This window comes from Fusarium subglutinans (genome assembly GCF_013396075.1).
Source record: "Fusarium subglutinans strain NRRL 66333 chromosome Unknown NRRL66333_c0000431, whole genome shotgun sequence".
Lineage (NCBI taxonomy): Eukaryota > Fungi > Ascomycota > Sordariomycetes > Hypocreales > Nectriaceae > Fusarium > Fusarium subglutinans.
The window spans coordinates 382-14,442 of NW_023502494.1; the positions used below are offsets into that span (position 1 = coordinate 382).

The following is a 14,061-nucleotide window of genomic DNA, read 5'->3' on the forward strand; positions in this document are numbered from 1 at the left end:
GAAGAAAAAGATTAAGCTTATAAGAGAAAATATAGCTTAGATTTAGTTACTAATTAACCTATAGCTTATAATTAACTAGTAAAGTCTTTAATATTATAAGTAAAAGAGACCTTAGTTATATAAGTTAAAAAAGGCTTAGTAAATAAGGTATATTTAATATCCTATAGGTATAGTATATAGCTATTAGATTTAGTAAGAAATACTAATATATAAGAAAAGCTTAACCTAAAGAAAGTTTTATAATAATATATATATCGGTATAATTAGGGCTAAGAAAAAGGTTAGTAAGAAGGTTTAGGGTAATTAGAAGGTAGTAGTAAAGTTGAGTTTATGAGTTAATTATAAGGTTAGAAAATACACTTTAACTTTAATACAATGGTTTTGTAATGCTTATCACCTCTTGGCTGGCAGCTTGACCGAGCATCTACAAATATCCTGTTGTATGCCATGCTATGCCAGAGTCTTTGATGCAGGAACTTACGGTATTCCAGGGTCGGACATGGATTGAAACCATTGGAGTTATCCTTTTCTGCGCCCTCATGACAACGGTCGCGGTTCAGCTTCTGATTGAATCGGCCAGGACATTGGGTACCGGCAAGACTGAGTCTAAGGAGCTTCACCTGGTTCCAATTATATTTGTTTGCGTTGCCAGTGAGTCAACAACTGAAGTCTCAAATGGTGATCGCTGATGGTGTTGTAGTCTTCAGCAAGGCGTCTCTCATGCTGTACTGCATGACTTACCGAAAGTATCCGTCGGTTCATGTGTTCTTTGTAAGTATGTTAGGGCCACTTGGGCTATCTCACTGACTGTCTGGTAGATTGACCACCGCAATGACATTGCCGTCAATAGCTTCGGCCTTATCATGTCGGTTGTAGGTACAAGTTTATCTGGTACTTGGACCCAATCGGTGCCATCTGCATCGCACTTCTGATCCTCTTCTCATGGATCTCGAATGCTTTTGAGCAAATCTGGCTGCTGGTCGGCAAGGCGGCGCCTCAAGAGTTTATTGCCAAGCTAATTTACATGAGCATAACACATGACGACCAGATATCTATGGTCGAGACTGTAAGCAGAAACACCAGACGTACTTGTATGCAACTAACAGATACAAGTGCCGCGCGTATCATGCCGGGCAAAAGTACTACGTTGAGGTGGACATAGTCATGGATGAGCAAACATCCCTTAAGATCAGCCATGATGTCGCCCAGTCACTGCAGCGAAAGATTGAAGGTAAATTTCTTTTCCTGCCCATGCAAACCATATAAAGATGCTAACATATTTGCAGGGCTTGGGGATGTTGAGCGGGCATTTGTTCACGTCGATTATGAGTGCGAACACAATATTCACGAAGAGCACAAGCCACTTTATGATAGGAAGTTTTGATTGAAGGAGGATTTGAGCAATGGTGCTGTGTGGAGTCCCCTGATGACGAAAGATTTTGTGTATTCAAAACTTCACATAATATATCCTGCTGTTACGCCATTTGATATTCTTCAAATAGCTCCCCACGGAGACATACATCGTGCTTGAGTATAGTAACTTGTATCTGCGAATGTTCTGACGGGCTCAATTTATCTCCTTAATCCTCCCGTGCACAGTGTTCTTGTCAGCAATATGGAGCCCAGTAGACTTGTTATCCAAGGCGTCTGGCCGAAGCTTCTCATTTAGTGCCTCTTCATTCTCCTCTTGTTCAATGGCCCTCCTATGTAGACCAGCTTTGATATTTCGTCTCTAGAGAAATTGGACTATCATGAATAGAGTAAGATAACAACAGGTGAGAACGAGATTTGGTGAGAACCCCTTGGTCTAGCGAGGTCCTTGGGTGATGGGGAAGGCTATATACCAAGTGAAGACGGCCCAGCCAAGAGTGATCTGTGTCCTTGTTGAATTCTATAGAATAAAATCCTTTGATGGCTGACCAACTTACCATGGCGCCAGTAGTAAAGCTCCTTGCTTCACTATCGTCCTTCATGATAAGATGCACCCCGTGGAAAGTCATGGCGCGATAAAAGAACTTATACTAAGGAGGAAATATGGGGCAAAATGGAATCCGGGAGGAATGTTCCAGACTGAAAGGGTCGAGTGACAGAACAGGAGGACAGTTCCTGTAAAGCAGAAAGGCACCCAGATTGGATAAACCATGTAGGAAGTGTGAGCTTATTGTTTAAAGAGATAGGCGAGGGCCGTGGAACTGACATGACAAATGAAGTCACAGTAATGCCCACAATAATGGCTAGTGCTTGGACCCGTCGGCAGGATTTTGATCATCTCCAAAGAGTATCGGCCCATTGACTTCACCCAGACAACCATCTGGCCAGCACTCCAGGTAGTAGATTGAAAGCTAGCATGGTTAGTACCGGCCAATACTGAGGAGCTGCAGCTCAAAAGGTCACCAAATGCACCAGCCACGGATACAGAAGGCAATATAAAAGTGCCACTTCCGGAAGACACGCTTCAGCATATTCTTGCCAATGTCCCTACTCTTCTTCATCCCGTCGTGTTGCATGCGTGCCTGAGCAAACTTTTGGCCGTCTTCACGGAGCCACCAGACACGAGGGCTGGTGGGCACGCCTGGACAGAGAAAAGGCTGGAAAGTACAATAGGTACGGAAGTGATACTATTGATGTGAAAGACCCAGAACCTAACGCCAACGAGAGTCAGGGAGCTACAAGAAGTGGGGAACGCATCCCTTTCAACTTACAAGCCAGCCATGCCTCCATTTCCGCCAAAACCAGCATAAGCGGCAGCTTGCGTGTGTTGTCCTTCTAGTCCTTAAATATAATAAACCTTACTATGTCACTGCACCTAAGGTCCATACTTATCCCGAATCTTAAACGCCACCCTAGGTGCAGGAAGGATATTCCAGATCTCCTCCGCAGCCATATCATATGTCCTATCATTGCCCCTCTTTAGTGTACGCGGAAGCGGCCACGCCTTATCCTCATGCTTCAACCACATACGAACGAGATGGCGAATATGTTCTGGACTGTCAGTAAACTCTTCTCGAGCGTGGAGGATCCCAAGGTTGTTGATAAATGTGAGGTCGCCGGGGTCCATGTTCAACGAGAGATGATGCTTCTCGGCAAGCTGTTGTACGAGATCCAAGGCTTCCAGCTGCTTGGCAGTTGGTTTTGGAGCAAAGGTGCCATCGTCTGTTGGTTCCGTAGCCATTAAGTGGATCCGACCGAAGTTGAGAATAATGTGTCCCTGGTGATTAAATAAAAGAGGCCGACGTTCTGGGTGAACAAACAAGCTACGTCTAGAGAAAGTGAGGAGTGGGAATTTCTAGAGAAAACACAGAAGGACCTACGAATCAAAGTACCAATCTGGACTGGCCAAGGTTTCAAGCACATCTGGTCTCGTGATTGAAAGCTCATTGTAGATCGCGTATGAAGAAGCGATGTTGTGATTTCCGCCAGTCTTAGCCCGGCCAAGACAGTAAAGAGCCAGGATGTCAGGAAACTGATCTGTGTGAAATGCCTTTTACTAGTATTAGAAAACCTATGCAGATTTAATTAAGGAATTTCTGCTTACCAAGCGAGCATTAGAATCTCTCGCAGGTCTTTCAGTTTGAGGTGCAGCCATTTCCTTGGCTTCGCGAATGTGGACTTGAGTAAATCGTTAGCTATGAAACGGCGATGGAGGCAGACAAAAGGTAGTTAGCTTACGAAACATATTCCCTTCTTCATCCTGCTTTCCGCGAGTCGGTGCAATATAGCTGGAGAGACCGAGATACAACAGGGCATTATCCTCGACTGAGAATTCGGTTGGATCCAAGCCACGAAGCATGAAGAATCCCTTTCCGTGATGTAGTCCGTCACTGAAAGCATGAAGCCGCTCGCCTAAGTGAGGTAGTGGAAAGTTCTGTTCAGTGATGTCGCTTCCATCAAGCTCCAGACCTGCAGAAGTTAGTACATTTTTCCAATCCACTTGGCTCTCTCGACGGAGGGCTACTTTTAAAATGATCCAAGGCACTCTGGATCTCCGAAGTATCGGAGCTGGAGAAGTGGTAGATGTATTGATCCTCAGTTGTGAAATCGTTGCCATGCCAGGCAAGTGGATGGTTTAAGTGTCGAGGCCACCCCAACAGGACACTGCCAGCTGGATTCAGTAGGCTTTTTCCATCAGACACGCCAAAATCGTCGATACAATCCGGAAGAATAGTGAGTGTCGGAAGAGCCATGATCAAAGATTGTTACGCAAATTGGTGAGTTTCCAATTGGGTGACATGGCGGTCCACGGGACATGGAATATCTGGTATGATATAAATATGCTTCTCATCACCGCTGAGTAACCAATGATTGCGTGATCCTACCATATCCTGCTGTCTCGCAGAGCCTCATTGAAGCCCAAGTGCGGGGTTCCGCAATGTAGGATGTTGACCGAGTGACCGACTCGAGGCATGCCAAGACAGTACTCGCATGTCCCGGAGATAAGAGCTGCCGATGATTCGCTACTGAGTGACCTCGACCTTAATGAGGGTGTATATCAAACTTAAATTGGACGAATAGGGTAAGTTGTTAGAAATGTGATTCACATGACACACACCAGGGGATGAAGCTGTTCTGCTGCTATTCGCGGGTCAAGGACATGCCAGACACAACACAAAGAAAAACAAGTTTGATATATCTAAGAGGTCAGACAAGTCCTTCATGGTTGCTCAGCTCAATATAAATGCATGTTGTATCACGTCGCTGGTTGGCTCAAGAATGTTGTGAGGCCTCAAAGATAGCGTGTGACCTTAGCGTGCATTGCATGAGACACTAACGATGAAATATTAATGCTCCCAGTGGCAAAGTACCATCTAATCCAATTAAAAGTCTGATAGAATGATCCTTGAGCCGATACCAGACTGTGAATGAGTGGCTGGCTTGCGACAGCCTGCTTTTCTTACGCCCCCCAGGTGCCTTGGCGGTGCTAAAGCGGTGTTGATCGCATGTGATCAGCCATATGTTTGTTTTTGCTGGACTTACAAATCAATTGATAAGCTAAAATAATGTGTCCAATGAGTCACCTTGAATTTAATGCTATTAGATAATGATTTTGATATCCGTTGACGGGGATCTAGGTTGATAGATGAGCCTCATTTTGTCTATCTCAAACATTACAATCAAGCTTAACATTCATGAGATAATAGCCATAGTCAGTAATTCTTCTAATAGTCTGCTCGCTTGCTTGGCTTTTTTGATCGTTTTGAACGCTCTACTGAGTCATTTGTTGTGACTACCATGGATCCAACTCCTACCAATATCTCAACCTTCATGTTTCCTACTGCGATTTTCACGCGCAATCCGCCACCTGAGCTTGAACCTGCCCCGCTTGAGTGGTCCAAGTCATCACTCAACATCAAGAATCGTGTTGATAGTCTTGATCCGCCAGCCAGATGCGACTGGATAATACAAGGAGCAGATCTTGCTGGGACCCGTTGGTTTGCCATTCCAAAATTTGTGATTGGGAGACCCCCGCTGCGGATTGACGTCCATGTACCGGAGCTATTCAATACACCAGGTTATCTCAGAGACACCCTCGAACCAAACTCACCGATGTTTTGTGAGTTGGAGACTGCTGGTACATCATACATGGCCATTCATATTTTGCGGGCACTCCATTGGTGGTCTTCAAAGAACGAGAGATTTCTCCATGACTACCAACAACTACCGTTTGGATCCAGAATTCTATTCGAGACTCTGAGTCACGATATCCGTCAGATTAACATCCAGTTTGTCCCAGTTTATGATATTGAGAGACAATGGCTATCAGAGAAGACGTTACACGGCATGTGGGATGTCCTCGATACCACATGGCCTGGTACTGTTGACTTCAGAACCCTACAGTTCCAACGACGTCTTCATGACACTATAGATGTCGTTTCGATAGATGGACATGGAAATCAGGAATTCGTTTTCAAGAGCTTGATGAACGACATCAAATATCTGTACCATGAACTGAAAACACTCATGGCCATGAAACCGCATCCAAATGTTGTCCCGAGCCCTATTTACCTGGTGACTAAGAGGTGCGGTTTCGGTGGCAGGCGGGGAGTATGCGGAATGATATTGACATATTATCGCAGAGGCACCTTACGAAGGTGGCTGAAGGAACATCGGCAAATACCCTCTGAAATCTCCCATGCAATGAAAGGTTCCTGGGCCAAGCAGATCGTTTCGGCTTTAATACATATAAAGAAACATGGGCCAGGGTATTATACGAACCTCAAGTTGGACAATATCGTTGTGGCGGATTCTCATGATTCCAGCGTGCTCAAAGTCGTCATCATCGACTTTGAACAGCGTCTGGGATCTCCCGCATGGACGCCCCCAGAGATACATTCAGTCACCTTCCTTGCCGATTTGATCCACCACGATCCTCTTTCTTCGATCTCACGGTCATATCACGATATGTTCTGTCGTTATGGTGCCATCATCCCGGAGTCAGAAAAAGCCGCCAGGTACACAAACCCGGAATCCGGGTACTGCTACCCATGGTCCAGTCTTAGTTCCAAGGAGCGTGAGGATGCACAAGTGTTTATGCTGGGGAAGCTCTTGTGGTGCCTGTACGAAAACGCATCTTTGCTAAACAGTTATATTGGTATCAACTCTTTTCGCGACAACTACTCTGACAAAGTCTTTCCGGACTTTGATATCACACCAGGGCCACTGAGGGAATGCATCCTGCAATGTACATCTGGTTGTTGGGAATCGACTGGCAGAACACCCCCTCTTGTTGCTCATGATAAGAAGATTGTACTACGTGACCACCACAAACAAGGAAGACAGAGTAGTGTTGAAGAGGTTCAAGTCGCCATTAGGAAATGGTGGCGACAGCAAATATCAGATGCGGAGGCCTTTCTGAAACACCGTGGAAGGGGTACAAATGTGAACCAATACGGAAGGCGACCAGGTTTGCAGGACGTGCTTCAAGTGCTGGACAGAATGTAAGTTCAAAGTTTGTGATCCATCGGTTTACGATCAGGTGCATACTCTGGAAACGGCCAAATGCCACTTCAGGCCAGCAAACTCCTTGCAAGATATGTCCCTGAATAAAGACATTCACGATTCATAACCCATCAAGCGAGTTTAAATAGCCGGGATGTTTCAGCCGCACCCTTATGTTGATTCCTGGGAACCAGATTCCATTAAGTGCCAAGCAAGAAGCTCTGGTTAAAGTAAAAATGTACAAAGGCCCCATCATGGGCATCAATCACTTCCGTCACGCTTGCCCATCTGCTGTAGCTATACTAGCGAGCAACCACGGCAATCAGCATTCCATCGTAGTTCTTGTCCCCGACCATCTGAAGAACAGTACTGCTCACGCGCGGATCACTTCCCGCTCTTTCAATGAGTTTTCTGACCTGAGTGACGGTCTCATCAGTGCCAACGAGCTTAGGGTTGACAATAGAGCCTCGGCGCACGACGTTGTCAACGATGATGCAGCCGCCTGGTCTGGTCATATCGGCTGCTTTGTCAAAATATATCCAGCCATTGAGCTTGTCTGCGTCTATGAAGATAAAATCGAACAGAGGGCGGGTGTCTTGTTTAACTTCGTCCACGATCTTTGACAAGACCTCGACTGCATCGCCATGGATGACTTCGACGCGATTGCTCAGTCCTGCCATTTCCAGATTTTCCTTTGCCACGGCAACGTGATGAGACACTGACTCCACGGTTGTCACACGAGTTGTCGGACTGGCATTGGCGAGGAATATGGTGCTGTAACCGCCAAGGGTACCAACCTCAAGGACATGCTGCGCGTTGACTAGCTTGGCTTGGATCTGTATGTACTTTCCTTGTGAAGGCGATACAGATATATCAGGGAGCCCGGAGTTCTGCTGGTGCTTGTATGCTTTGGCGAGAGTTTCGCGGTCTGGAAGGCTCCCCTGTCCATGCGTTTGTGTCATTGTCCATTCATCAACGGCGACCCAACGAGGATCACGGCCTGTCACCTTGTACCACTCCTGGCTGCCATGCTTGGGCGCACCGGTGAGAATGGAAGGAAGAAGATTAAATAAAGTAAACATGATAGGAAACATCAGAGAGGGAGATGGTGTGTTGTATTGTGTTGTGTTGCCGTAGTTGCGTGACTGCTGTAAAGTTCTGAAGCGGGGTAGACTTACCCTTATAAACTGTGACAGTGCCCGCCTGGTCTCACGGGCTCTCTACTGTGTCAACCATTCACGTAGCTGGGTTTACCAGCACCGGTGAGAGCCCGATTCAGACTCTATCGCGGTGGTCTTATACAAATCGGAAAAGCAGATTTAGCTATAGTAGACGTGTATTATCTAAAGAACGGATTATGTAGATAGGCAATTAATGGTAAGGCTCACTTTAAAGGAAGCCGTTCCGTTCATTCATGTACAGTCCTCCACACAGAGATTTACTACCTAGCATGTGACTTTCGGGGCTATCAATAATTGATCAATCACGCCCACTGCCCTTGCCAACCTCGCCGGATTCGTCGCGGGGGTCCCAAGCCATGGCAATCTCATAAATAACCTCCGATTCGCCCGGAGCCTGAATCTTAACCCGACCCAGCTCTTTGAATCCGAACTTCGCATAGAGAAGCTTTCCCATATTCCCAGCGAACATGGGGATAGCTACGCCTTCGTTTCGAGCTCTCTCCATGCCCCAGCTTAGCAGCTTGGAAGCAGCACCTCTTTTCCAATAATCTGGAAGTGTTGCCATCTGTCGTAGCGAAAGCTGTCTTTCTCCAAATCTGGAAACGAAAATGTCCTTTCGAGCCTTCATGGTGGCCTCAGAGTAAGCCTTCAGCCGTGCAGGATTGCAGTCTTTCCTCTCTGGGTGATTTTTGGGAGGAGCGACGGCTGGAATATCAGGGTCCGGTGCTCGATTCCCGGGATTATCCCAGATGCTTAAAGAAATAACCTTTGTTTCTTTCGGGTTCTTCAAATCGGGAGCGGTCGCCAGCATGATGGTGTTTTGTCCTGCCAGGGTAGTATTGAGGTACTCGGCATAGTACAGTCGTGTATATTTATAGTGTTCCTCGGGGTATTGTTTGCGGTAGGGGTATCGATAGGCAAACTGTTCATCGAATGGGAATGCTTTGATTACGATCTCTACGATCGCGTCAAGATCATCAGCCGTAACGGGTCGAATTAAAATATCGTCGAGGGAGTGAACTTTGGGTTCCGCGTTGTCGCTCATCGTTGTTGTTGGAGGGGTAGTAGTCGGTTGATGCGAGAGCATGAGGGTAAATAAAAGAAAAGCGATGGTGAAAAGAAGGATTGGGAGGAAACTAGCGCATCGAACTGCCATTTCCTACCTTCCTACGTTCTTTCTTTCTTTCTCTTTTTATAGATATGATATTCTGTGACTGAATCACTCCAGAAAGATATAGCTCTTGTCGGTCAAGCAGAGCAAGAACAAGGGAGAGATCACTGATGATGCAACGACGCGGCTAAACCGGTGATACAGTCAGTGAATCAGATGTTTTGCCGTCGATGGTGAGGAACTGACCAATCAAATTACGACCGGTGTAGACCTGCAGAATCTTATTGGCGGATTCCAATATTAATAGCGATTGGCCCAAGCAGGCAACCGGTGAATTCCACTGCCCTCTCTCGTTTCCTCCGATTATGAAGCGCTGTACTCTGTAGATAAGGTAGACTCCCCATAATATGAAAATTAAGTTTAAAGTGATAGCCATAGTGGATGTTATTAAATGTTTTATCGTGCTGCGACCCATGTTAGTTAAGCTGGTACATAAGCCCAGCGATTATTTTAGTATGTTTAAACCTCAATTAGGTAAATAAAGTTATTAACCTATCCTGGCAGTAAAGTAAGTAGGAGTTATTAGTTAATATGTAGACATGTAGTATTTATGTGTATATAAGAGCCATAGAGCAAACCAGTAAAAATAGTAGCTGTACCCATCCTACTTCAATATACAAATTTGTTCTTTAGTGTAAAAACTGCGCTCCCATCCCTCTGAGAAGAGTTTGAACATCATGGGATACATCATCAGCAGCATTATGCCCTGCTTTAGTTCGCCCCATTTGCGATGGATCCTCCAGCCGAGTTGCACTGGATCCCGAACCTACGCCTGTACTATTCTCGCTATGCATTGCCTTGACATCCAGTTTCTCACCACCGATGTTGCCTACCCATTTATCAGCACGAAATGGCATGGCGTATATCTTCAAAGAGGCTTAACATACCATTGCAAGCAATAAGGGAGGAATAAGGACGGGTGTTAACCGTACGACCGGTTGTTCGAGTTGTAGCCGCTGCCATTATTAGAGGCAAGATGAAATAATGTTAGAAAATTGGCTGAGACTGTGGAATCAAGACAGTATATAACTATTAGTTCGACCTTTGGGACAAATTAAAAAATTAACTGTACTTTTGCTTTGCTTGCTACGTGGTATTTATAAACCCAGCTCAGCTTTAAAGCCCTACTAAGTTAAATTATTTTCTGGCCGTTTTACTCCCCTGATTGGATGGAAGAACTTCATCGGGTCAGTCGCTAGCTTCACTTACCGCCGTCAGTCATTCACTCCACAGGCTGTAATAGCATCTTGCAGGATGAGGCTGATTTACTCTTCCTTCAATGAGCGTGCTGTGATTTGGCCTGTGTATAACTGCCTAGGTTGAACCAGCCTCACACTGCACTGGTGCGGTTCTAATTGGAGGACCTGTTGCCCGGTCGGGCCGGGCTAAGCCTTGTCTCGTATGTCTACCAAACATTCATCGTCCCGACCGGTAAAGTCTGGTGGCCAGTCAATTCCAGTCAAATTCTTAACGAAATGGTCACTGGAATTATCTCACCGGCTATCAGTCCTTTTGATCAGTGAATATAAATAACTACAGCCGGTGAATGCCTCTTCTATAAGGGCTGAAACTATATAATGAACGTGTGGAGGACATCATAAACCGAGTCAAATAGCAAGTATAGACCTGTTTGCGAGAAATAACTTCCTTAGCATATGTATAAACAGGATATATACCTTATCATTAGTTTGCACGATTAAAAAACAAGAGATAGTGATCTTCATAGCCACCGTACTTCGCTACTACACAAGTCTAGTCAAAGCCCTCCATAATACACTATATCGCTATAAAATACAGTCATAACACTAGACAGTGTGAAGTGGAATCCAGTGTAGGTCATAGAGTTGCGCAATGAAATAATAATCATCCTCAAACTCTCCTTTCAGCTTAATAGTTTCGAAATAGGAACCTTTCCAAGTTAGTCAAACCAATCCTGCCTAGCATAGTTAGGAAGGGAAGGGTATTCACGAACGTTTGTCTTGAACCAGTTTGACTGTTTCTTTGATAAAATGGACTTGTTGTGGCCCTAGCTCCGCAAAAGCTACGTTGGCAGGACGAGTCCAGTCCATGGAAAATGGATGGCCACCTTTGTTACAGTAGTGGAAGTAAGCTAGCATAGTCCTTGCGCCAGAGTGGAACTTTTCCACTATCTCGTGATTCCAGTATCGTGCCTATGTAAGTCATGTTAGCAGTGCACTTGGACCATTTCTCATCCACTGAGATATACCTGCGAGCCCATTTTGCCTTCTCGAGCTGCCCGAACTCCTTCAGCTCGCGTTAACATGGAGCAGCTATGCAGCAAAATGAACATGGTCAAGTAGATTGTGAACCATGACCTGGTCATGTTCTTCTCAATCAACCTCTGCAGTATTTTAAGTACTTCCTTCTGCATAGGCAAGAGGATCATGGACGTGGTGAGGATCTCGATTTGGGCTTGTAGAACTGGAGGGACGAGATACTTTCCGTAATTGCTAGCCGTGGGGTCCCAATTCTGAGGCGTCATACCAAGCACCTCTTCGCTGCTGACTCTTTCTTGCTTCGATTCCATCCGAGAACCAACCCAGAGGCGTAAAACAGAATGAAGGAGTACTCGCTCATCCTTGATCTAACTTGGTGAGTCTGAAAGTTCTGAGTGTATTCATTTGTTAAAGACATACCGCCGATAAGCGCGAGTGTTCAAATGCCATTTGATAGGTCATAAAAAGAAGCCGGTCTTCTTTGCTAATATAGTGGTCGATGAACGTTTTGATGTGAGTATCAACGAAACTCACAAACACCTTGCTTGTTTCCCTCATGTTTGCAAGGGCGTATGGGGCGCAAGGGTGTGCCTTCACACCATCCGCAGTGTTCCATGTCCTCTCAAGTGAATCGCCAGGTTGCGGAATGAACTTGCGGACCTGTAGGCTGTACGAGGCATTTCCAACGTCTTGGGTCAATGTGATGGTCTTGATGATCGGACAGTCCCAATCTTCCATCTCGCATATTTTCATGCTTGTCCAACGCCGTGTCCAGCTAAATCGCGGATGTAACCCTTTGTCGAGCAACTGCGAATCGGAAATCTTGTATCGAAGGCACGGTAGCCGGGATAGTGTAGGGCCCTTTACTTTGGCGCAGGTTTGGCAATCTCCGAAAGGATCTTCAGGGTTGGGGACGCACTGGACGAGTGAGTTAGCCCATGACGCTAACGTCGGAGTGAAAAGGAAAGGAAGGGTCTTACACGAATCCTTTGCATGTGACAGCGGATGCATGCCTTGTTCTTCCGAGTTTCGCCTGTTTCCTGTCGTTGACAAAGATCAAAAGGCCGGCGACGTTGAATCTTTTGGCCTGTCGTTTTGCGAAGGATTACTGCAGCCGGAGCGGAATTGGGTGGATGATCCGTTTCAACTAATGCGATTCTGTTTGTGACAAGCGGGTCTTTGGGGCGTATGTCACGAAACTTTACAATACTGCCTGATGCAGAGCTCTCTGGGATTGTTGGGGTAGACCCTTGGGACGGCTGGCTTGAGAGATCGGCTGGAGGAAAGGTTGTTGTAAGGTAGTTGCTTGGATCGCTGTTGTGTTGCTGGCCGCGCTCACCTTCATTCAGAGCTAGCATGAAAAGTTGGCCCTGCTCTGCATTTTCTGAGCCATCAGAAGCCTGGGGGTCCAAGTGACCGGAAAGAATACTCTCCAGTGTCTGTTCATCCTCCGGTCGATACTCGGCGACTTCACTTTCCATCTCCAGCATGCCCTGGCTAGTGGGCTGTCCTATTTGGCTATTGTCGGTGCCAAAGTCGAGTGGTTCTTGACCGAAAAGGATTGATGGATCAAAGTATGATTGATCCATTTCATCTAAGAACGTCAGATCCATGTCGCGCACTGCAGAAGGTTCTCTCGACATGGTCTCCATGAGTGTATCTGCAGGTGGCATTGGAATCAGACTTGTCAGACTTGAGGCATCCAGACTTGTAAAGTCAATTGAATCAAGCAATCCGACAGCGGATGGCGAAGTTGTGTGCAGATTCGTCAGCTGTATTGACGTGGAGCTAACTTCCGGTATGGCCTCGGACTCTTGAGAACATTCGAGGTCATGTATTTGGCTTCCCACCAGATGTTTCCCAGACTGTGAGTTGCTGCTTTCGTTTCGACTCTTCCGAAGCTCCATGATGTCTTTAACTGGAACTCCAAGAATTTCAGCAGCCCGTCGGAGCACCTCAAGCTCTTTTAGGAAGTCTCTCAAGTCATCGCGCTTCTGCCCATGGGGACTAGAAATACTGTTCTGATCCATCATGTAGTGATGGACTGCTAACTGTTTTGTCAGTTGACTACAAACTATCAGGTGGATAAACATTGGTTGGAATAGCATGAGGGTGTCGCTATGGAATAAAGGGTCTAACCTTGATCTAGTTAAATTATAAATCCAGGTAGTCTAATAAGACTAAGGTGTGATTTAATATTTTACTATTATAATATACTAACTGAAAAGACATGTAGTGAGCAAAGGAAGAGCGGGGAAGGTTGAGAGGGAATTTCAGCTTATATTATTACATCATCACGTGCAAGTTGGCTACACCGGTCTTACCAAGATGACCTATCATATTATATCTTATGCCTGGACTGTTTGAGGCGAGTAGCCTATTAAATGCCCTTAAATTGAGACCTGAGCTAATGGAATTTACTAAGGTGATCGTCTTGACTGTCTTGTGTTTGTCGACCACGTGCTTGTTCTGAATCTGGGATGGCATTATCCCGCATGCCTGTCTTTAGGGAGTCACGACGAGCCATGACGGCAAA

The 14,061-nt window shown here is 45.9% G+C and overlaps 6 protein-coding genes across 6 annotated transcripts; 2 read left to right on the plus strand and 4 right to left on the minus strand.

Moving 5' to 3' along the window:
• Window positions 1-452: 452 nt before the first annotated feature.
• Window positions 453-1,384, plus strand: FSUBG_13918 (metal tolerance 7; the record flags this gene model as incomplete). Its single annotated transcript, XM_036678859.1, has 5 exons — window positions 453-651; window positions 701-771; window positions 851-1,066; window positions 1,114-1,231; window positions 1,287-1,384. The coding sequence occupies 5 exons, from the start codon at window positions 453-455 to the stop codon at window positions 1,382-1,384; spliced, it is 702 nt and encodes a 233-aa protein (XP_036530614.1).
• A 1,422-nt stretch (window positions 1,385-2,806) lies between these two features.
• FSUBG_13919 (Clavaminate synthase) lies at window positions 2,807-4,184 on the minus strand (the record flags this gene model as incomplete). Its single annotated transcript, XM_036678860.1, has 5 exons — window positions 2,807-3,260; window positions 3,312-3,481; window positions 3,536-3,609; window positions 3,670-3,900; window positions 3,956-4,184. 5 exons carry the CDS (start codon window positions 4,182-4,184, stop codon window positions 2,807-2,809), a joined length of 1,158 nt encoding a protein of 385 aa, XP_036530615.1.
• Window positions 4,185-5,229: 1,045 nt separating this feature from the next.
• FSUBG_13920 (kinase-like domain protein) lies at window positions 5,230-6,939 on the plus strand (the record flags this gene model as incomplete). Its single annotated transcript, XM_036678862.1, has 3 exons — window positions 5,230-6,017; window positions 6,075-6,449; window positions 6,492-6,939. The coding sequence occupies 3 exons, from the start codon at window positions 5,230-5,232 to the stop codon at window positions 6,937-6,939; spliced, it is 1,611 nt and encodes a 536-aa protein (XP_036530616.1).
• A 299-nt stretch (window positions 6,940-7,238) lies between these two features.
• Window positions 7,239-8,018, minus strand: FSUBG_13921 (O-methyltransferas family 3; the record flags this gene model as incomplete). Its single annotated transcript, XM_036678863.1, has 1 exon — window positions 7,239-8,018. One exon carries the CDS (start codon window positions 8,016-8,018, stop codon window positions 7,239-7,241), a length of 780 nt encoding a protein of 259 aa, XP_036530617.1.
• A 397-nt stretch (window positions 8,019-8,415) lies between these two features.
• On the minus strand, window positions 8,416-9,162 carry FSUBG_13922 (gnat family protein; the record flags this gene model as incomplete). The annotated part of the gene is made up of 1 exon (XM_036678864.1): window positions 8,416-9,162. One exon carries the CDS (start codon window positions 9,160-9,162, stop codon window positions 8,416-8,418), a length of 747 nt encoding a protein of 248 aa, XP_036530618.1.
• A 1,931-nt stretch (window positions 9,163-11,093) lies between these two features.
• Window positions 11,094-13,555, minus strand: FSUBG_13923 (tetratricopeptide repeat domain protein; the record flags this gene model as incomplete). The annotated part of the gene is made up of 5 exons (XM_036678865.1): window positions 11,094-11,197; window positions 11,261-11,459; window positions 11,516-11,893; window positions 11,946-12,443; window positions 12,506-13,555. 5 exons carry the CDS (start codon window positions 13,553-13,555, stop codon window positions 11,094-11,096), a joined length of 2,229 nt encoding a protein of 742 aa, XP_036530619.1.
• Window positions 13,556-14,061: the final 506 nt, after the last annotated feature.